Source organism: Acomys russatus, chromosome 1 (genome assembly GCF_903995435.1).
Source record: "Acomys russatus chromosome 1, mAcoRus1.1, whole genome shotgun sequence".
NCBI lineage: Eukaryota > Metazoa > Chordata > Mammalia > Rodentia > Muridae > Acomys > Acomys russatus.
Genome location: NC_067137.1, coordinates 24,545,021 through 24,567,895, shown reverse-complemented (window position 1 = coordinate 24,567,895; position 22,875 = coordinate 24,545,021). Strand labels below are relative to the sequence as shown.

General features: G+C 51.8%; 1 protein-coding gene across 1 annotated transcript in view; it reads left to right on the top strand.

The window, feature by feature from the left end:
- Nucleotides 1-3,926: 3,926 nt before the first annotated feature.
- Nucleotides 3,927-22,875, top strand: part of Dnmt3a (DNA methyltransferase 3 alpha) — a gene marked incomplete at its 5' end in the record, with an annotated part of 75,424 nt that continues 56,475 nt past the window's right edge. The window contains 2 exons of the mRNA XM_051154585.1: nt 3,927-4,046; nt 17,318-17,422. Coding sequence (XP_051010542.1) covers nt 3,927-4,046; nt 17,318-17,422 — 225 coding nt within the window. The remainder of the gene's footprint in view (nt 4,047-17,317; nt 17,423-22,875) is intronic.

Genomic DNA, 22,875 nt, shown 5'->3' with positions numbered 1-22,875 from the left:
GTGCCACCACGCCTGGCGGTTTTACTTATTATGGTCCTTATCTTCCAAGGCTTTCCTAAAATATCTATTGACCCTTGGTTGGCCTTTCTAGATTAAGAATTGCAGGAGGCAGAGGCAGGCAGAACCCTGTGAGTTCTAGGTCAGCCTCATCAATATAGCAAATTCCAGGCTAGACAGGGCAACATAGCGAAACCCTTTCTCTGAGTGAATGAATGAATGAGTGAATGAATGAATGGCAGGGGACTAACTGGATGTGATGGCTCATGCCCAAAATCACCACTCAGATTGTAGAGGCAGGAAAATCTCTAGTTTGAGGCCATCCGAGGCTACACAAGATAGTTCCAGGACAGCCTAAGCTCTATAATGAGATCCTGTCTCAGAAAATAAAACAAAACAAACAACTGAGATCAACTAACCCAGAGAAGTTGAGTGAAAGCTCTGGGCCCAAAGACTTGTCAGCTTTCAGATCCACAGGGGCAGACGGAACAGGCAGCCCTGGCTCCATATGGAATTGATGTGATCCAATGCCTTTGCTCCAGAGGAGCTCAGGGCCTGCCTGCCACTTTTCCAGCCCAGCAGGGGAACAGCCTAAGCACTGGCATCTACATGAGGGGCAGGGGAAGAGGTGCAGGTGTAGGGATGGTTCTTGCTCCAACCTCTTTATTTTTACACATGCACCCTCACGTAGCCTAGTCCCACAGCTGCCTGGTGCCATGGCAACAAGTATCTGTTGAGAACTGCCCACTAAAACCAGCTTCCAGCCAAGCGTGATGGCACACGCCTTTAATCCCAGCACTCGGGAGGCAGAGGCAGGCAGATCTCTGTGAGTTCGAGGCCAGCCTGGGCTACAAAGCAAGTCCAGGGCAGCCAGGGCTACACAGAGAAACCCTGTCTCAAAAAACCAAAAACAACAACAGAAACAAACAGCTTCTACATGCCGGCCTCTGGTTTGGCTGTTAAGCTACTTTCCCGATCTTGAAATGTTGTAGGTGATGTCTTTTCCCTTATTCTGTCCATTCTTGTCACTGCGACTCTTCTGGCGCGGTGGCACACGCGTGTAATCCCCACGCTTGGGTGGTGGGAGGCAAGAGGGTCAGGAGTTCAAAGATGCACATTTCCCCTCCTAAAGATGGACTTTTATTTGTGGTGTGTGTGTGTGTGTGTGTGTGTGTGTGTGTGTAGGTCAGACGAGGATGTCAGATCTACAGTTACAGGATGTTTTGAGGCACCTGATGTGGGTGCTGGTAACCAGGGCCCTTTGGAAAAGCAGCGAGCACTCTTAACCACTGAGCCATCTCTCCAGCCCCAAGGATGAACACAACACTTTTATGCTATTATAAACATTGCTTAGGTTCACTGTGAACATGAAGAATTATTGAGGAAAAGATAAAAACAGCTGGTGGTGGACACCTGGCTCATAGTGAGGGTTTCTGTGGTACAGCCTTGGCCTCGGTAAGGAGAACTGTCGGTGCTGGGGCCTCAGGAGACTGCAGTAGGCTCTCTGTAATCTGCTGCTAGCTGGGGACCCCCCTCCCCCCGGGTCCTAGAGCCCACTGCTCTCGTGTTCAGGTGGAAAGTGCTATGTCCAGGCTTGAGGCCTTGGTCACTCAGTGGGATCCCGCCTGGTTACATGATTTCCGACAATGCTGAGGGGTTTTGAGGTCTCTGGAGAAACACAAAGGGACCTAGGTTTGACCCAGGACCACTGTTCTCTGTGATGACCTTTCACAAGCCTCACATGTCAAGGGCATGGGTGGCCCGAGGGATTTCCTTCCTTTCCCTTTCCTTTCCTGGGCGACTGCCCTTGTGGTCGGTGCCCTCTGCTGTTCTGCTTCTCCTGCCCCACCTCCACCCCGGGGCACAGGCTCCTCTTGCAGAACTCCAATGCAGGTTCCCCAGTGTCTCTCTGGACCACGGACCGAACTAATTCCCGTAACTTGCTCTGTGCCTGGTCTGCCTCCATTGTGGCGTGCTTGAAGGTGTCTAGTCTGCCTGCAGCGCTGCTGTCACCTGTGAGGCCCCCCAGTAGGCTGGCAGGTGGGAGCCTGATGACGTCATGGGGGTCCGCTAACCCAGTCAGGACCTTGTCTGCTGGATCTGGGTCTGGCATAGCATTCTTCTCTGCTGACTGCCTCTCTGGGCCGTCACCCACTTGTCAAAGTTTTGATGTGGGGAATTTGCAAACAACTACAGTCATCAAGGGGAACTTGGGATTTGGAAGGGATCACTGCCAATAGCAGGAGGGGAGCCTCTCGGAGTACCGGGTCAGGTCAGTTTTCCTCTCGGCTGTGGACAGCAGTTTCTATGGGCTTGGGGATGGGGGACTCAGAGTTCAGTCATGAGATCTGGCTCACACCTCAGACACGTCCCAACTGTTTGAGCCTTAGCCCTAGAGGTAAAGTATGAAAGTGCTTGGAGCTTTCCAAATGAGGTGGAGTGTCACTGAGTGGAGCCTCTCTCCCCGTTGCCAGCCACCAGCTCAGGTATTTGGGCAGCCAGCCCTGATGGAACTCAGTACCCTGACAAGCTTAGTGCTGTAGGCAGTTAGGTGCTCCCTAGACAGGGTGCCACTGCTGGGCACCGCCTCTCAAGCAGGTCTCGGTTTTTTTTCTAAGGCCCTTTCTCCTGGCTCGGCCCTGGCCCCTCCCAGCTCCAGCTTCCTCTCACGGCAGTCATTGCAGAGCCCAAACTGGGGCACCCACCTCCCAGGCTGTCACATCTCTGGGGAAAGGACAAGGCCCATGGGAAACCCAAGCCTGGGCTGTCTCCCGTTCCTGGTTTTCCAGGGAGCCCTGGCAGAGGGGGCTGGGAGGAAAGGCCCAACCCGGAGAGGAGCTGACTAGCTGAGCAGGGAACTGGAAGGGGAAGGGTGTGGGTGGGCTCCGATCCAGCCTACCTCCTCCTCTCCCACTGCTGCCAATCCCCTCCCGGGCACGCATACACTCAAGGCAGGGGCTTGGCGCTGGCTCTTGGGTTGTGGGGGAGCAGGAACCGTTGTGTGACTCCCGGAGTGAAGGGGGTTGATTTGTCGCCCGTAACACACCCAGCCTGAGTTGTGGCCTGAGGCTCAGGCTTTGTTATTTCACTGGCTTGCGGCCCACACCTGGAGGAGGGAGGCGGAAAAGCCCCTAAAATACAGCTGTGTGCGCATTTGGTAGGGCTCAAGCCTACCCGTTCTGACAGCAAATGGGGCCACAAGAGAGGTTTGGAGACAGTGGCTTGTATACGTGGTCCCTGCGGCCATGAGCCTCACTGCTTGGCACCCGCACCCAGGGAGTCCAGCAAACCAGTATCCCAACACTGCCTGGGCTCCGGGCCTCAGCTTTGTCAGTGGGGCACCAGTCCGGGGCAAGCTGAGCAAAATGACATTCATTTCACTACATCCTGTGGCTGCTGCTCACTTCCTCCTCCACTCGAGGAGCAGTGTGGGGGTGGGGGTGGGGGGGTCGGGTGAGGACGGATTAGAAGGAAAATGTAGCTGGGCTGGGGGCCTCTGGTGGTGGCTGGGGTTTCCCAGGGACTCGTGGGGTGGGAGGGAGGGTTGCGGAAGTGTTCAAAGGGAGGAAAAGCTGAGAAGGGAGGAGCGGGCGGCCTCTGGAAGTCCCAAAACTGGCACACTCACACACAACACCTTTGAGTTTCTAAAAGGGACTGTCATAGCTTCCAGGCTCTCGGAGGAAGCGGAGGCTGCCTCAGTTTCTCACACTCCGGGGAGCTGTCGAGACAGACTGGGACAAGAGAGGTCAGAGGCCAGGCTGGCCCGGGGCTGGAGACTAACAATCCTGGGAGGGGCTGAGCTGTGCCCTGCTGACCAGCTTCTCTTCCACACAGGCAGAACCACCTGAAGCCCAGCGCTGAGGCAGCATCAGGATCTATGTTTAAGTTTTAGCGCTTGGTTACAAAGATCGCGATAATTCCTTCTCTGAAGCCCTCACTGCCCACAGCGCCCACACAGCCTGCCTCCTACTGCGCAGCTGCCAGCAATGCCCTCCAGCGGCCCCGCGGACTCCAGCAGCTCCTCTCTGGAGCGGGAGGATGATCGAAAGGTGAGTAGCCCCCTCAGCTCTTTAGGGGACCCTGTGCGCACTTTAGGGTGCCCAGGGAAGGAGTGGGGCCTGTCCCTACATAATGACAGCTCAGGGTGGGTGGGTGCTCAACTCCTGCTGTGATGGGTGGGGAGGGTCACACACGATGATCATTCCTTCTAATCTGCGCTGGGATAAATTCTGAGGTGAGGTAGGGCTCTGAACTCAGGCAATCTGATTCCTGGGCGTTAGCTCTAGTCACCGTGGTCTTTGAGCCTCCTCTGTCTAGTCCCAAATCCTAGGTCTGTGCAGCTTTGAGGGGGGAGTGTCCAAACCCTGGATTTCTTTTTGGATCTGCCCTATGCTAGCTGTGAGACCTGGGGTAGGCCATTGTGCCTCTGTGTTGGAGCTGCCTCTATTTCCCCCTGTATTTAGTAGCTTTCTGGGGCACTGTAGACATGAGGCGATCAGCCCACACAGATATTCAAGCACGTGGCTTTGTTCAGAAGCTCAGGAGCAAGTGACGTCATCGACCCTTGCTGATAATGATGTCCTACCCACCCAGGCTCCAAGTGAGTGTCACTGGGTAACCCTTGATGTGGCTCTGGGCCATGGAACCAGTGACTTCTGTGTTTTCAGAGTCCCATGAAAGGAGGCCTCTTCACCCCACTGCTGAGCTCCAGCTCAGGATTAGGTCAAAGGGACTCATCAGATGATGGGAATCCCTCTAGGGGCCATATAAGTCACCTTGGAGCTGCAGCCAGGAACTCCAACACTGGACTCTGTCCCCTCTGTCAATCCGTGAACTTCACTGTCCTGCCTCCCTGAGCCACATTCTGACAAGGAATGTCTGCACGGGCAAGGGACGAAGCTGAGAGCCCTCCTCACTCACACCCAGCCCCTTTCTGCCTAGTATATCCTTAAAGCGTGTTTCTGTGTTCTCAGAGTTTTCCATCCCTTGGTCCTTTTGTCCTGGTGACAACCCTAGAAACAGATGCGGTGAGACAGGTGGCCCTGGTTTGTAGAAGGGGACGTTGAGCTTAGTGGTAAGCCCAGGTGGGGGGTCTGATCTCTTGCCTCCTGGAGACCAGTCAGGTTATGGTAAGGTTATGCTTACCTTACTGTAACTACCCACAGTCCCGATGCAGAAAAGGATCCCATCCCCAGTATACACACATAAGTCCAGGGGCCCAGCCTGCAGCCCTGCCCACTGCAGTGTGGGTGCATATGTAGTCATATGTACTGAGAAGCTGGGAGTCACTGTGTGCCCCTGACGGGGCTCTTGGGATCCTGTAGTTCAACCACCGCCCCACTTTAGACGTGGTCTCATGCAGTCCAAGCTGGCCTTAAATGCTCTGTGTAGCAAAGGATGACCTTGAGCTCCTGGCTCTCCTTCACCTCCTGAGTGCTGGGCCAGGGTTGTGCTACCCCAGCTGGTCTGTGCAGCTCAACCCCAGCCTGGTGTGTACAAAGGCATGCACTTTGCTCTCGGAGTTATATCCCCAGTGCTCCAGCCTCTCCTTTCTGGTCTCGTGGGAAATGACTAGATGGTCTGAGTTCCTGCAGGCGTTCTGAACTCCAGGAGTGCATAGTCCCTGGCCGTCATGCTGGGGTGCTTATGGTCTCCTGGATCCCTCCTTTCCTTGGGCCTGGCTTTGTTTCTCTGCTAGGTTGGGTGACCCTGAGCCTCTCCTGACTCCATGTTCTGATGAATGCTGATACAGCTTCACATACTCTTCAGACACCCCCACAGCTGGGACTGTGCACCCCACCCTGCACAGTAAGCAGGTCCGGTGCTTTCCGTACTGTAATAGTTCAGTATGGAACAGAGGAAGAAACCCCAGAGAAGGAGTCAGAAGTCCCAGGCCCCCAGCCCTGGGCCTGTCACTTATAGGAGATGTGACTTCAGGCCATCTGGGCTTGTGTTTGCTCAGCTGGAAAGTGGGATAGTAACTCTAGCCTTGCTTGTCTTACAGGGAGCCTGTGGAAGTCAGGTGAGGTCATGGGCAGGGAAGTGCCCTGCAGACAGCAAAGTCTGGTCCAATTATGAGGGATTACGATTGCTATTATTATCTACCCCATAGTAACTGTTCTGGCTCCGGTGGCAACAAATACACGCCCAGCCCTAGATCCTGGGACTGATAGAGCAAGCACACTCACATACTGGCAAAGGCCATTATCCCAAAAGATGACAGCGATCTGGATAGACAAAGGCTAGAGCCTGCCTGAGCCTCCTTTCTAACCACCTACACCCACAGCACATATGCCGGCTCACCTGGCACCTATGGGCTCGCTCCAGCAGAGCCACCTGGTAAAGGCAGGTAGAGACACTGACAGTTGCCATAATGGTCCTTAAAAGCCAGCCTGGGGCAGGGACATTATGTAGCTGCATTTGGGGGACAGGGACTTGTTCCACAGCCCAGGATCCTACAGAGGTGACACATACACCTGGCACAATGGAGCCATCTGCTGAGCTGGGAGTAGGGGGTGGGGGAGGGAAGTTGTGTGTGGGGGGGGTAAGGGGTGGGGCTCCTGGTGGCCCCTTTCATTCACCAGCCCTACCTGCCTATCCAGCCTTATCCTCCGCCTCCAGATACCTTTTATGCCCTTCCAGGATCTAGCCTTTGTGTTTGCCTTACTTCTCCCGCTGGCTACTTCCTTGAGCACTCCCCTCTCTGGAAAAACCCTGGCTGCACTCTCTCGGGCTATCTCTGTAGACCACTGCTTCTCAACGGTGACTCCCAAATCAGCCACATCAGCATCACCTGCAAACGTGTGGGAACTTCAAGGTGCTTGCCCCTGTCTGACCTGCAGAGTTGAGAGCTCTGGGGACAGGACCCAGGAGTCTGTCACCCATAGCCCAGGAGGGTGAGCTCTCAACCCCTCTCTTACATGACTTCCCCAGGGTCTGCAGTAGGGTGACGTAGGAGGCATGCCATGGATGGGAGCCAGATGGCATCAAACTTCACCAGGGAGTCCAGGGCCAGGCAGTTGGGGTGCAGAGTCAGGGAGACAGACAAAAGGGGCTGTTCTTATCTCTGAGAATACACAGAGGATCTGTAGAAGTGAGTTCCCTTCCTGCATCCTGCCATCCATGAGCTGGGCAGAGGTTGCTGCTTGGGGAGGCTGAGAGCAGAGGTCGGGCAGGCATGGAGGCAGTGGTGGGAGGCCATCTCCATAGCCTCTGTGCTGTTTTTTCTCTGCCTTCAGAAACTTTGTGGCCAAGATGCATTGAGCACTGACTGTTTGCTAGACACTTTACATGCATTATTCTAATTCTTATAATTGCCCTAAAAGGCACTGATATTTTCATCATTCTCTCTTATTAAGGACTAAATTGAAGCTTGGAGATGCTAAGTCACTGGTCTGGAGTCTTCTAGACTGCAGTTCAGTGTCCTCCAGGGCGAAGGGGGGGTGGTGCAGTGAACAGTGGCTTCCAGATGTGCTGCTTGGCAGTGCTGCATGGGCGTCTCCTGCTGCAGGTTCAAGGGTGTTTATTTAAATTGAAAGTTGGGAGTCTGTGGATTCCCTGTGCCTGTCGAAGGCACTTCTCTAGCAGGAATGCCTGTGTGCATGCATGCTTGTGCACATACACACACACACACACACACACACAGAGAGAGAGAGAGAGAGAGAGAGAGAGAGAGAGAGAGAGAGAGAGAGAGAGAGAGGGAGCGCCAGAGAAGTCTTCCTCATTGAAGACACTACTGTGGCCATCTGACTTCTCCCCATCCCTCAGTCTTTGGATGTATTGCTCCTTTTCTTCCTCCTTCCATTCCTGTCTTTCTTCAGACTTCCTTACCTTTCAAGGGGCCTCGCACTCAGCTCAGTTCCATAGTCTGCTGGGTGAAGTGGATGATGGTCCTGGAGGGCTAGTGAAGGGTTAGGGTCAGGCCAGGCCAGGCCATGTCAGTCAGGCAGGTCCTCCTGCAGCTTACTCCTTCTGCCTTTCCTGTTGTGGGGTCGAGGAGACTACAGGGGTGCATATTTGTGTTGGGGAGCTCGTGTGTGTGTGTGTGTGTGTGTATGTGTGTGTGTGTGTGTGTATGTGTGTAGGTGTATACATGTACAGGGTGCTCAGGCTAAGGTTGGAGTTCTTTCCTTCCCTCCCTCCTGGCAAGTGCAGGTTTCCCTTGGCGTTGAGCGCTTCCTCTCTGTGGCACACAGCTCAAGGGCATCCTTGGGTGAGGTCCCTGCCAGCTCCACAGGTCTGCAGGAACCAGGAGCATCCTGGGGGCCCTGTGTTTATTGTCCTCAGATTTCCCTATGCATTCGCTTAGGGCTACCTGCTCATTAGAGGCTCCTTTGAAAAACATGTTTATATTTTTTACTTTTTAAAAATTGAAAAATTATTTTAAATCGTGTGTGTGTGTGTGTGTGTGTGTGTGTACATATGTGCTCTCGCGTGCACACACACCCCACATGTGTGTAGGCATCTGTGGAGAAGAGAGATGCCGGATCCTCTGGAGCTGGAGTTATAGATGCTTGTGAGTTGCATACTGTGGGGGCTGGGAGTAAAACTCAGTTCCTCTGAAAAAGCAATACACATTTTTGCACTGAGCAAACCACCTCTCAGGCCCTCACCCTAGAGGACTTTTAAATAGAGAAAAGCTGATTTTTTTTTCTTTCCACATAATAATGACATGTACAGTTCTACTTAGTGGAGTAATTGAATGCTTGGCACTTGTGGCAGGCTTGTGATGTACACGGCCCACTAGAGCTTTGTCTTATATTGTCTAAAATTCTGTAAAGTTAGGATGCTATGAACCGGCAAGTGTAGCTATGCTCTCAGTAAGGCCTCAGGTGGGGTCAGCCCGGCCCTAGAGATCTGGATTTGCAGTAGGGCTTTCCTACATGACTTGCGGCAGGGCCCCCACTGTGCCTGCTGGAGATGTTTCAATGAAATGGTACATACGAGTGATTGATTAACTTAGGGACCTGCCACATAGAAAGACAGCATAACTAGTCTAGATAACTATCGCTTATTTGCCTGCCTGCTTGCCTTCATAGCTACCTGTCAGCCTGCCCCTCTCTGGACTGTGAGGGAAGGGGTGTATGTGTGGAGTGTGGCATTTGAAGAGAAACTCCCTTCTCCAGGCACAAAAAGCTGGAGGTGCCTATCCACGTGGAACAAAAGGGAAACCAAGGCAAGTGGCAGTGAGACCTCCTGGCTGCTGTGGATAGCTACAGCACTGAGCAGGGGCCACACAGCCAGACCTACGGTCACTCGGGTCCTTCCTGCTGTAAATGACAAGAGGAGGGACTGGAGCCCAGCCAGGTTAGGAAAGCAGGTCCTCTAGGGTAAGTATAGCAAAGAGCGGACTCAGCTATCTCAAGGGGACAAGTGGCCTAGGACAGGAAACAGTCCCTTATGCGCTGGCACTTGACCTGGGCCTAGGTTGTGCCTGTGGCTACCTTTGCAGAGCCATCGGACAGTTAAGGTGTCAGCCTTAACTTCTCATCTCACGTCACAGTGTGGTGTGGCAAGTTCCTCAGGCATCTCCTCACACAGCCGTTAGTGCAGCCGTTCATAGTGACCTGGGAGGCGCCTGCTGCCTTTATCCTAGGGACGTTGGCAAAGGGCAGGTGGCTGCAACGTAGTTTCATCTAGACTCACCCCTCTGTCAGCCAGGGATGTCCAGAGCCCTGGTGGGCTGCAGAAGGAACAGGCATGAGTGTGCCAACGAGGCTGGCTGCCGGCAGGCCAGCGGGAACGGTCCGCGGTAGCCCTCACCATAATATCAGCCAAAGGTTTGTTTGTATTGTCATCTCTCGTTCAGGCCTGAGCTCCATTTGTATCCAGTACACAGTAGGTACATAGTGGATATTTTCATCATATCCCTGTCGCCTGGTCTGATGGTAGGGGGTGAGCTGCAGCCTACTGAGTGTTTGTTCCAGAAGTGGGTGAGACAAGCAGCTTGTGGAAACAAGATGCATGCCCTGACAGGCAAAACTACGTATTTATTTTTTGTTTTTGTTTTGTTTTGGAGACAGGGCTTCTTTGTGTAGCCCTTGGCCGTCCTGGAACTCACTCTGTAGACCAGGCTGGCCTCGAACTCACAGAGATCCACCTGCCTCTGCCTCCCGAGTGCTGGGATTACAGGCGTGTGCTGCCACCGCCACCCAGCAGCAAAACTATATCCCTTATTATTTATGAAGCACCTGCTGTGTACAAACACCCATACCCTGTAGGGAACCCCCAAAAGGACACTAAGGCATGGTACCTGTCTCCAGAGATGTGATGGCCTTCAGCTCAGAGGAATGGTTTCTTCCCATCAGTAATTACTCTAGGAAACCAGTGAATGTTTGCTGACAGTTCCTGAAATGAAGGGCTGCTGAGCTCACAGAGCTGACTCCAGAAGTGTCTCCAGCAGTTCTTGTTATTTGCAGTCCTCGGCCTCTTGTTACACACGGTCGTTCCTGTGTAGCAAGAACCACCCGTGTAGGGGGACAGGGCATGTCTGCATGTGACAGCGGTCCGTGTTTCGTACAGCTCTGTGAGGCCCTGCTAGGGATCCCGCAGCAGGGTGCTCAGGTGGCCCAGGGCAGGGCTTTGCCTCCTGCAGAAGACAATTCTTTCGACAGATTCCACAGCCATAGACAGCCCCTGGGAGGCCAGCCAGCTGGCAAAGGCTCTGCACGCTCATTGTCCTGGGAGGCCTGGGCAAGTAGCTGGCTAGATCTGGCAAGTTCGTCCCTTTGACTCAGACATCAACTTGAGGCCTCTGTTCAGCAGATTCTGGGTCAGTGGCTTCTGGTCTAAGCGCTGGTTGGGAGAATGGATGTCTTTCTGTTTCTGGGAAAGGGCTTCAGGCAAAATATCTCTTTGGGAGTCAAGGACCCATGTCTAGCAATCGTGAGTAAGCGTGCATGTGTACCAGTGAGTATCAGTGTGCATTGCTGTGTTTCCCCTGAGTGTCCCCTGCACATGTGTGCGTAGAACATGGCATAGGGGGATATAGAGGCAGGCTACACACAAAAGACCCACAGGCTGGGAATGAGAAGATGGCGCTCTCCTGCCTCTGCCTTCTACAAATCTCAGACTCTCTTGGAGCTTCAGTTTACCACCTGTGTGATGGCAGAACGTGGCACCCACTCTGGTTTCTATAAATCGTAAGAATAAAATGAAACAGAGCCAGGGGTAGTAGTGCAAGCCTGTAATCCCAACACTCGGGAGGTAGAGGAGGGAGGATCAGAAGTTCAAGGCCAGACTCAGCTACTTAGCAAGTTCCAGGGTGGCCTCAGGTACTGGAGAGCCTATTTCAAAACCCAGCAACAAAAACGAGTATGTGGAAATGCTTTGTTGATTCTGCTGTACTGTACAAATGTTGTTGGCATAGCCCAGCTTGTCAGAAAGCGAAGATGTGTGCGTGGGGCTTAAAAAAAATCCATCCAGTGAGCTGCGCCAAAATGTAGGTCAAATCATAGCCTCAGAAGTTCCGAGAGTGGCTGATGGGAACCACCTAGTCTCACAGGCCGCCCTAGCTGAAGGTGCCCACAAAGCTGTGAGACATCCAGAAAAGGAAAGTGGCAATTATGTTTTAGGTATAGAGGGTATGCTTTAGGTTGGGTGTCGAGGCACACACCTGACACTTGGGAGAGGAAAGCAGGAGGAGCTCGAGCTCATAGGCAGTCTGAATTACACAGCGAGGGCCTCCCTCCCTCCCTCAGCAAACAAACAACAACATACGAATAACAAAACAGGTATGGTTACCAGCACTTGAGAAGAGACCTGTTGTAAGTTTAAGGCCATCCCAGGCCACATAACGAGTTTTAGACCAGGTTGGTTTAAAACATGGTAATCCTGTGTGTGACTGTGGAGACAGAACTGTGTGACACTGTACCCTATGCACCCTGTGTTTGCACGGGTTTGTAGGTTCGCATGTGGGTCTCCTTTGTGCATATGGACTCCATTCTTGACTGAGTATCTGCTAGCTAAGGGTTTTGTAGTGTCTGTCTAATGCTGTCTGTCAGTCTCGGCTTTAATTCTTTTTTGTTGTCGTTGTGTTTTGGAACAGGCTCTCAAGTACTCTAGGCTGGCCTAAAACTTCCGATCCTCCCACCTCCACCTCCCAAGAAGTCTCTGTTGGACAAGGATAATAGTGCATCCCAGAATCCTAGCACTGGGAGGCCGGGGCAGGAGGATTGCAAGTTTGAGACCAGCCTGAAATTCATGGTGAGATTCTGCCTCCAAAGCAGAAAATAAACAATAGTTCCCCTTGCTTCTTTCAAGGAGCTCATAGTGAGCACGATGCCCACAGTTGGACTCCTGAGTGGGAGGCATTGGGGGGGTGGGGCGGTCTATCAGGATCTATCCATTCAGTCTAGGTAGGGGAAGCAAGCCCAGGAAATGAGGCTGGAAACCCTTCAGGGAAGGTGGTCTAGGCAGAAGGAATAGCTATGCTAGCTGCCCGGGGGAGCAGCTGTTTTTGCACCTGCTGCCTATGGGGCTCTTGGAGGGAAAAGAGACACAGGCAGTCCACAAGAGCCCAGGGACTGTTGGAAGGACTCGGAGCTGGGCTTGATCTCACAGGCCCCTGGGATCCCCCCTCAGACAGGGTTAAAGCTCTATAGCATGACATAATCCACCTTGCAATTTGGAAAAGTCAAGGCGCCCCAGCATCTGCATAGCTCACCATAGCAACAGCAGCAGCCAGATGTTGGGATCTGTCTGTTTGTGAGTGATGGCTGCACATGGAGGGGAGATAGCTGGGATTTGCTGGGGGCCAGGAGGGGGATGGCGGTGGGGGGGGGGGTGGGGAGTGCGGGACTGGGAATGCTATGCTGTGTGAAACATTCTAGTTGGGCTGTAGGGAGGCAGGAGGAAGTGAGCAGTTCCCTAGTGACTGTCATGTGCCAGGGTTCATCTGTCCCCTTATCTATATCTTATGCTGTAACCGTGAAGTACGTATGATTCCCATTTGATGGATGAGGAAAGCAAACTGCAGAGGAGATGGTAAGTTTGAGGTGACTAGTAAGTACAGAGCACAGTGGAAGTCCCTGTCAGCCCAGCCCTGCTCTCTCCAAACCTCCCCTCTGTATTTTGTGTCCCCCCTACAGCTCTTGAAGGAGCTACCTGGACTTAAATCTGTTCCCAGTAAATGTGTTGCTGTTCCCACTGCTCACGTTGCTGCAGCCCAGATTCTTGCATTTCAATATTAGAGACGCCCCTTGCAGATCTGAGGCGCACAGCCCACGTTCCTTTGCTTAACCCACCAGCACAGAGGCTGCGTAAGACAGACCCCTAACAGATGCAAGAGGAAACCGCTTGATACACCACCCCCGGAGCCACCAAGAGCATGGCCCCCGGCCATCTGTTCACCCCACTCAGTGTATCAGCCCTCTGCCTGGCAGCATGAAACACAGGCGGGCCCAGAGCAGAAAGCATGCCCTCCATTTTAGAATGGCATGCTGATAACTTGCTTTCCACCAGGCTGTACTTCTGAGCTTCGTGGGAATGTGGGAGGCAAGCCTGGATGTGGATCCTGAAGACTGGGGGGTGAGGGGTGGGGGTGGGGGGGGGGGGGGGGGCTCCATGCACAGCTTGCTTCATGCTAGGCATAGGGTGCAGGCCTGGCCCACAGCTCCCTGCCTGGGACTCTGCAGGTTCTGGAGAGGTTCTTCCTAGGTTGGGTTACCCTGAATTGGGTCCATCAGGGACAAAAGTGTGCAGAGTGTGTGTAGTATGCCCAGATAGCTTGTAAAGCAAAGGACCACAGCCATACGGCATAGGGTTACCTTTAAGACCCTAGAGTCCTTCCCATGGGATCCATGAGAACAGGGCCTTGTCTATAACTAGGAAGTCAAGTGTCTTTGGTTTGGTTTGATTTCCGCTTTCATTTTGGTCAAGGCCTAAGAAGGTCCTGAACTCTCCACACAGACAAGGATAACCTTAAAGTAGGATTTTCGACATCTACCTGGCCTCGCAGGCATGTATTTCCACATCTGGCCCACGCAGTGCTGGGGGATGGCTCTCTGTCTCAAGCACACTAGGCGAGCGTTCTACTGACCTAGCCCAAGCGGCTTGGGGATTTGGTCACTGCTATGTGGTGGCCATGTGGGTTTGTTTTTGGTTTTTTACTTGTTTTGTTTTTCCTCCGTTACACAGAGCCCTGGTTGCCCTGGACTCTCTGTAGATCAGACTGGCCTTGGGATTTTTTTTTTTTTTTTTTTTTTTTTTTTTTTTTTTTTCGAGACAAGGTTTCTCTATGTTATCTTGGCTGTCCTGAACTCACTTTGTAGACCAGGCTGGCCTCGAACTCCCAAGTGCTGGATTAAAGGCGTGCGCCACCATGCCCAGCCAGACTGGCCTTGTTTAAGGATTTTTTTGTTTGGTTGGTTTTTGTTTTTCCTGACTAAAGACCCAGCTTGCCTTTCACTCTTTGGTTTTTAAAGTGAAATCTAGAAAGTCAAACAAATCCCAAACAAGTAAACTCTAATAAATGTACTTTGCTAAAGAAATAGTTCAAATCCCAGAACTTCGGGTAGTGGCAGTCCTAGGATCTGTTCTAGGCCCTGAGGTAGAAACAGTGAAAGAAACAGACAACACACCTGCCATTGATTCACTTTAGAAACCTGAAAGGCAGGCAGGGTGGCCATGTTCTTACACTGATTTCCAAGGTTCCTTTTAGGAGAGACTGAAAAGAAGAGGTGAGGCTAGAAAGCTCCAGAGGGCCAGCCTCTCCCTCCGCATGGGAGCCTCCTCAGCTGCTGGCTCCCCCTGGAAACCTTTATGGCCTCTCCAGCCTGTCTCCAGCCCCTTGTCCTCATGCCATTGTGCATTGTCCGGTGGCAATGTCCTCCAGAGCCAGCTCTGATGACCCCTAGCCAAATCTCCTTGACAGCATTGCATCTGGTCTCTTGCCTAGAACTCCTTCATTGCTCCTACAGTGAACCAGAGAACTCTTCTGTTTTTCCGTCTATTCTCTCTCCTTTGCAAGCTGCACTGTTCCCACCAGTGGGTGCCGAGGTACGCCTGTCTGTCACCCCCACTCACATCTCTTCAGAGGCCTGTTAGAACTTGAGCTGTGGGTGTCTGCCTCCCAGACATGCCCAGAGTAAATGCATGGTTGGGCAGGCAGACAAATAGGTCAATGATGCTCTCTTATTGTGTGTCAATGCCTGTGATTGGTCACAGTAGGTCTTCATTGCATGCCCTACCAATACCTGAAAATTAATGTGGTGAGCCACAAACTATTTTGAAATCACAGAAAATGAAAGTTGAGTGGGATGTGGAGGACCATCTCAGTTCTCCAGGAAACCTGGGCACCCTCGTCCATGGTACCAGTGTCTCTGTGGCTTGGCTCTTCCTGTGAGATCTGCAAAGCCATTTTCAGCTGCTATTATCATGTGGGGCTTGATGAGCAGCCTGATGCCCTTCAGCTGGGCCAAGGGCTCTCTCCCCTTCCCCACCATTGTTTCTTCCAGTGGTTACTCATGTTGGAGCCTGCTGAGTCAGAAAGGACTTGTAGGTGGTTTGTGGCCAGCCTGGAGCAGTGAGGCAGGACTTTCTAGGTACACAGCTCTGCGCCAGGAGGCGAGCCCAGAGGTCTCAGCCCTGAGCAGGTTTTGATGACAAGGAACAAAGCAAGCAGAACCTAGTGAGAAGGATCGAAGAGGTACCATGGTCTCCAAGACACTTCTGAGGGATGATGACACATCACTGCCAGGGCCACATGAACCAGGCTCATGGCAGCCTGAATGAAATTCCTATATTCTGCACAGAGGCCTTCATTTTAAGCATTGCTTGTATTTAAAAATAATAATTTGTTTAATTCTATTTTATGTGCTTTAGTGTGAAAGTGTCAGGATCCCTTGGAACTGGAGTTACAGACAGCTGTGAGCTGCTATGTGGGTGCTGGGAATTGAACCCGGGTCCTTTGGAAGAGCAGACAGTGCTCTTAACCACTGAGCCATCTCTCCACCCCCCGCATTGCATGCATTTTAAACATCACTAACCTGATCACTTCATGTTATTTTGGTTCTGATAAAGATTCACTAGATAGCTTGCTCCTTGAATGTTTATACCTATATAAGTTTTTTTGTTTTTTGTTTTTTTTTCCATATAAGTAAAACCAGCTGTGGTCTGGGAATATGGCTCAGTGGTAGAGCAAATACCTAGCACCCAAACCAAACAGACTCAGAAATAACTCCCCTACCAGTGCTGTGTGCTATGATCTTTTGTTTACTCCTTCTTTTCTTTTCGTTTGTTTTGTTTTTATTTGATTTGGGTTTTTTGTTTTGTTTTGATTTTTGTTTTTTGAGTCAGGGTTTTTCTGTGTAGCCTCGGCTGTCCTGGACTCACTTTGTAGACAAAGCTGGCCTCAAACTCAGAGATCTGCCTGCTTCTGCCTCCCTAGTGCTGGGCTAACAGGCGCTCACCAAGGCACCTAGCTGTATTATTATCTTATAATTAGGAAAATATAGGGTCGTGGAGATAGCTCGGTGGGTAAAGCGCTTGCTGCACAAGTTTGACAGTTCAAGGTCAGACCTCTGGGACCCACAGGAAAAGTCGGTGATGTGGCACATATCTGTAACCCCAGTGTTGGGGAGGCAGGGTCAGGAGGAGCCCTGGTGCTTACCATCCAATTTAACTCAATCATGGAGTTCAGTGAGAATACCCTGTCTCAAAAAATAAGGTTTAGGGCAAGGCACAATGGCACATGCCTGTAATCCCAGCACTCTGGGAGTCAGAGGCAGGCTGAGCTACAAAATGAGTCCAGGACAGCCAAGGCTACACAGAGAAACCCTATCTCAAAACAAAATAATTAATAATAATAATAATAATAATATAAGCTGAGCATGGTGCAAACACTTCAATCCTGGCACCTGAGAGGCAAGATTTGTTTTTGTTGTTGTTTGTTTGTTTTTGAAGCCTGCTCTATGTAGCAAGTTCAAGGGTTATATAGTGAGACCCTATCTTAAAAGAAAAAAAAAAACAAAACAGAAAGCACACACAGCACAGTCATCAGAGGGTCATCAGTGGTAACACCTGCTGGAGGTCCCTGAGGTCCCTCTAGGACTTAGCTAGCCAACTCTTTCATTTGGTCCATGCTTGGGATTGAACCTAGGGTCTTGTGCATGCCAGGCAAATCCTCTACCACTGAAGCTGCACCCCACCCTGGGGATCTGTTGGGATGGGGCTCAGCTTTACCTTACAGGAGGGGTGGGGACAGCATGGCACAGCCCTGGAAATGTAACTGTTTTGGAGGAGGCCAATGCCAGCCCAGACAGCCTGGAACACAGGGCCTCTTGGGTCAGCTCTGCCTTACAGGGTGTGTCTGTGCCCACAGGAAGGAGAAGAACAGGAGGAGAACCGTGGCAAGGAGGAGCGCCAGGAGCCCAGCGCCACGGCCCGGAAGGTGGGGAGGCCTGGCCGGAAGCGCAAGCACCCACCGGTGAGTGTCCTCTCTCCCGTGCCCCACGCCTGTGCCGTGGACAGCTGTGATGTGTGTCTGCAGGGCTTTGCTAGCTCCTCTGTTCTTTGAACCTCCTGACACCTTTCTTTCCCTGTTTTCTCCAGCTTTGATCTAGAGGGCAGGGAACTTGTTTGGTGGGTGTGGGAGCTGACATTACTACCAGGCTCTGAACCCTGGCTTTGCTCTGGAAGGGCAGCCAAGAAAGCCTGCCAGGCTCCCCAGCTGGACTGATTAAGAGCCCCTGAGTCTGGCCATGCAGGCCCCTGCCACAGAGCCACCTCTAGCCATGGTCCTCTGCTCCCCCGAGAGGAACTTCAGGAAAGGACCTGAGGCCAGAGCCTGATTCTTGCAGGCAGAACTTCTGCAAGAGAGGACCTGGGCACTGCTGAAAGGCTGCAGGGTGGTGGTGGTACAGCTGGCCACAAGCTCCTGCTCCAGGGAGCCACGCTGCTGAGCTCTGGGGGTGTGGTGGAGCTGTGGGCTGGAAAAGCCTGCCTCCCTCATGCCTAACCTCGGTGGATAATTATTTCCCAGCACAAGGCCAGCTGGTTCCTTTCTCTTAGCCCTTCCAGCAGAGAACAGTAAACTTGGAGCAGCAGGAGGGGGGCTGGTGGGGGGAGAAGGGCTGGTGGGGGGGTGTGCGGAGCAGGGGCTCCAGATTGGTAACTCAGTCCTGCATGTCAGTGGGTCAGGGAGCAGTGATTTTTCACACATCCAGTTCTGGAGATGGGTCCAGAGAGGCCAGAGGCTCTGGGAACCTGCTGGGAGCTAACTGGTGCCACGGCCAAGCCTGCTTCATGTGCGGGGGCGGTGGGAGTTAGGTAACCAGCCACTAAGTCATTTAGGACACTTTAATAATAAAGAGCACATGGATATTTTATGGCGTGTAATGAAAAATTAACTTGACAATGGAAGGATGAACCGAGAGTTCAGGAGAATTTCCGGTTCGAGGCAGGAAGCAGGCTCCCCCGGATGCGTCTGCCTGGCTAAGAACACCTTGGGGGTGAAGGTGTGAGGGGGCAGCTGGCTTCATTGGACTGCAGGCATGTCCTTGCCCGACTGAGGCACCTCAGCCTGTACTCTGCAGAGCGGATTTCTCCACTCTAGTTACTGAGGATCCAGAGCCACCACCTGTAACAAATAAAGAGCCAGTGACCCCTTGACTCCAATTTGTCGGTCTGGAATCAAAAGGAAGGCGCAGCGCCGAGAGTGGGTGAAAGTCTGGCGTCAGAGGGTATAAGGAAATAGCTTGCAGAGTGAGGACTGGGCAGGAGGCGATCAGCCCACGTGTGGATCCCACGCATCAGTGCAGGAGGAAAAGTACTGCCTTTTGAGTCCCGCAGACCTGGTTCAAATACCAGCTTCACAAGTCACCACCTTAATGAGCCTGATCTAGTCACCACCAGGATGCATTCCTCCTCAGTGTGCCCTGACAGTGAGATGAATTCAGTCCGGTGCTGAGCACAGGCTAGGCTTGTTCCCGCCGAGCACCACGGTGCTCACAGTGTGGCCCGAGAAAGAATGCCTGTGTCTGGTGCGCCCCAGCTATGTGACCTTGTGCAGTCACTTACCCCTCTGACCGCTTCATCCATGGTAAAATGGGCTGCCACCAATACATGCCCTGTATACCTCCTGGCGTGCTTTCAAACAGCAAAGGGGAGCCCAAATGGGCAGTGCTGGCTGGATAATAAACTTGCATAATGTCAATGGCCAGGGTCCACAGACCAGGGTGTGGGTCTTTGGGGTGGGGTCCAGCCCCTGTGGGAGGCAGTGTACATTGTGCAAAGTATCACGTGGATGTGGTCCAGCCTGTGTCCAGGGTGATACCTCCTGGACTGAGAAGAGCCTCTTGGAAAGCTGGAGCCGACTGAGGAGTCTGGGGCCTGAGATAAACGTTAGAAGGAGGCTTTGTGGTCTGGAGTATGGCTTGGTGGGTAGGGTACCTGCCTAACATGCATGGTCCCTGATTTTTGTTTATGTTTGATTTGGTTTTTTCAGACAGGATGTCTCTGTGTAGCTTTGGCTGTCCTGGAATTCACTCTGTAGACCAGGCTGGCCTAGAACTTACAGATCTATCTGTCTTCCTCTCCCCAAGTACTGGGGTTACAGGTGTGTGCCCCCGAGCCTAAAATCCCTGGGCTTGATTCCAGTACTATATAATATTGAGCAAGGAGGCACACATCTGTAATCTCACTTGGGTGTAGAAGCAGGAGGATTAAAAGTCCCAGGTCAGCCAGGAGGTGGTAGCTCGCACCTTCAGTCCCACCGTGTGGGAGGCAGAAACAGGGAGATCTATGTGTATTCAAGACCAGCCTGGTTACAGAGGGTAGCGAAAGCTACATATTGAAACCCTGTCTTGAAAAGCCAATAATAATAACAATAACAATAATGATAATGATAATAATAATAATAATAATAGTAGTAGTAGTAAGTTGAAGGAGTATCCTCACCAAATAGTGAGTTTGAGGCCAGCCTTGGCTATTTGAGATCCTGTCTAAAAAAATTAAATAATTTTTTTTCGAGACAGAGTTTGTGTTTTTGTTTTTTTGGGTATTTTTTGGTTTTTTCAAGACAGGGTTTCTCTGTGTTATCTTGCTGTCCTGAACTTGCTTTGTAGACCAGGCTGGCCTCAAACTCAGCAATCTGCCTGCCTCTGCCTCCCGAGGGCTGGGATTACAGGTGTGCGCCACCACTCCTGGCAAAAAAAAAAATTTTTTTTTGTAAGGGGCTGGAGAGTAGGCTTACAGTGTGGAGCACTTGTTGCTCTTGCAGAGGACCTGGGCTTTGACTTCCATCACCCACGTGGTGGATCACGACCATATAGAACTCTAGGTCCAGGGAATCAGCTGTTTTTCTGACCTCCAAGGGCACCAGACCAGGAATGTGGAACACAGACATACAAGCAGGCAAAACACTCATACATTAAAAAAAAAAAAAAAAAAGTTTTAAAGTACACCTTACATATGTTGGAGGGAACAGAAAGTCAGCTCAGAAAGTGCAGCTTTACTAGGGGGCTGCTGGGGGATCTCCTGACACTGCAGGCGACCCTCTGTCCCTCCCTCCCAATGGCCCCAGCCTGGGTTCCTGGCCCCGGTGGGCCAGGTGCCCTGACCTTCTCCTTTCTTCCTAGTGTCCTTTACTCCTTCTCAGCAGGAGCTCAGCAGGATCTGCTGCAGCTGTGGCCCTGGGATTAGGTTTCCTGGGAACACTGGAGTAGCCCAGTGTGTCCTGTGTCCCCCAGGCAGGTCTGTAGAGGGCAGGGGAGGAGGGGGCGGGAATCTAGAATCTGAGCGTGGGCCTCGGGGCCTCGGTGTGTAGCCCTGGCTGGCCTTCTGGAGTGCTGGGGTTAAAGGTGTGTGGTGTGCGCCACTGAGCCCAGCAGAATTCCATTGCTTTCCATTTATCTCTATTTTATTTATTTTTATGTGCATGGGTGTTTTGCCTGCATGTATGTCTGTGTGCTGTGTGCATGCCTGGTGCCCACAGAGGCCAGAGGAAGGCGTTGGATCCTTTGGAACTGTAGTTATAGCCAGCTGTGAGCTGCCACATGGGTTCTCAGAATCTGGGACCTGGGTCTTCTGGAAGAGTAGCAAATGTTGTTAATGGTTGAGCCATCTCTCCATCCCTGGGACTCCTTCCTTCCTTCCTTTCTTTTTTTGGGGGGAGGGAATATGTTTTAAGACAGGGTTTCTTGGGTGTTGGAGAGATGGCTCAGAGATTAAGTACACTGACTGCTCTTCTAGAGGTCCTGAGTTCAATTCCCAGCAACCACATGGTGGCTCACACCCAGCTATAATGTGATCTGATGCCCTCTTCTGGCCTGCAGGTGTATATGCAGGCAGAGCACTGTATACATAATGAATAAATAAATCTTTAAAAAAAAAAAAAAAAAAGACAGGATTTCTTTGTTCAACAGGCCTGGCTGTCCTGGAACTTCCTTTGTAGACCAGGCTGGCCTCGAACTCATAGAGACCTTCCTGCCTCTGCTGGGATCAGAGTGTGCCCTCACACTCCATTTCTTATAAGACAAGCTGTACCTGACTTTCCAGCTCGTTGCCATCTTATTTCCCAACCCCTCCATACTAGTTCCCAACACTTAGCCGTCTTGGATGGAAGAACCTCATATTCTTGCTGGCCCCCCGCCCCCACCAGAATATTCCAGGCCCATTTTCCCCACTTGTGCTGTTTCATAGCTCTACTTGCCTTCTCTCTTGGGGCCACACCCCATCAAGTCTCGCTTGAAAATGAAGCCCAGGGCCAGGGAGGTAGTTCAGCAGGCACATACTTGGCAGCCCGAATTCAGACCCTGGAGTCTGTGAAAAAGTGAAAGAAGAGGACTGACTCCACAAAGTTGTTCAATAATTTCCACGCCCAAGCTGTGGTGTGTGCATTCCCCTGATAATAACACATAGACACACACACACACACACACAGACACCCACACACAGATACATACATACAGTGACACACAGACATACACACATAGGCATACACACAAAGACACACACACACACAAGTAAAAGAAAATAATAAAAAACAGAGTCCACTTTGGCCCCTCTAGATAAGTCCCGTCTTGACCTGCTTGTAAAATCAGTTCTGGTGAAGTACTGAGAAACCAGAAGATGAGCCGGGCGTAGTGGCACACGCCTTTAATCCCAGCACAGGGGAGGCAGAGGCAGGTGGATCACTGTGAGTTCGAGGACAGCCTGGTCTACAAAATGAGTACAGAGAAACTCTGTCTCAAAAAACCAAAAAAGAAAGAAAGAAACCAGATGAGCTGTAAGCCACACGTTTGGATGGCAGTGGTCTGATTTATTTACTTATTTACATACTCACTTAGTGGTACTTAGACCTAGTTTACACATCTTGAGCCAAGTGCTAAGCCCCTGAGCCACACCCCCAGCCCCTCAGCCACACCCCCAGCCCCTCAGCCACACCCCCAGCCCCTGAGCCACACCCCCAGCTCCTCAGCCACACCCCCAGCCCCTGAGCCACACCCCCAGCTCCTCAGCCACACCCCCAGCCCCTGAGCCACACCCCCAGCCCTGAAGACTCTCCTCTCCTGCCCCTTCTTTAATCAAGTAATCTTATTACCACATCCATGTGCCTGTTTTTGTTTTTACAATGATATGATTTCTTAGCAAATAGTGAGCTTAAAATCCAGGCCCATCACAGCTTCCCTGTTCCCCAACCCTTCTTCCCCCACCTCTGGGATCCACAAAACAAATCTTAGATTTGCCTTTAACTCTGGATAAGTAGAGTTTGTCCCTTCACTGGTTGAGTTTGGTGGGTGGGGTGGGGTCAGGTCAGTGGGTCGGGTGGGGGTAGTTCATGGTTTCTTTGGTTGTGGAGGTAGGGAACTTGCAAGGCGTCTGAGGTGGACCTTAATCTACTGGTTCTGCTGCCTCCTCCCTCCCTCTCTCAGGTGCTGT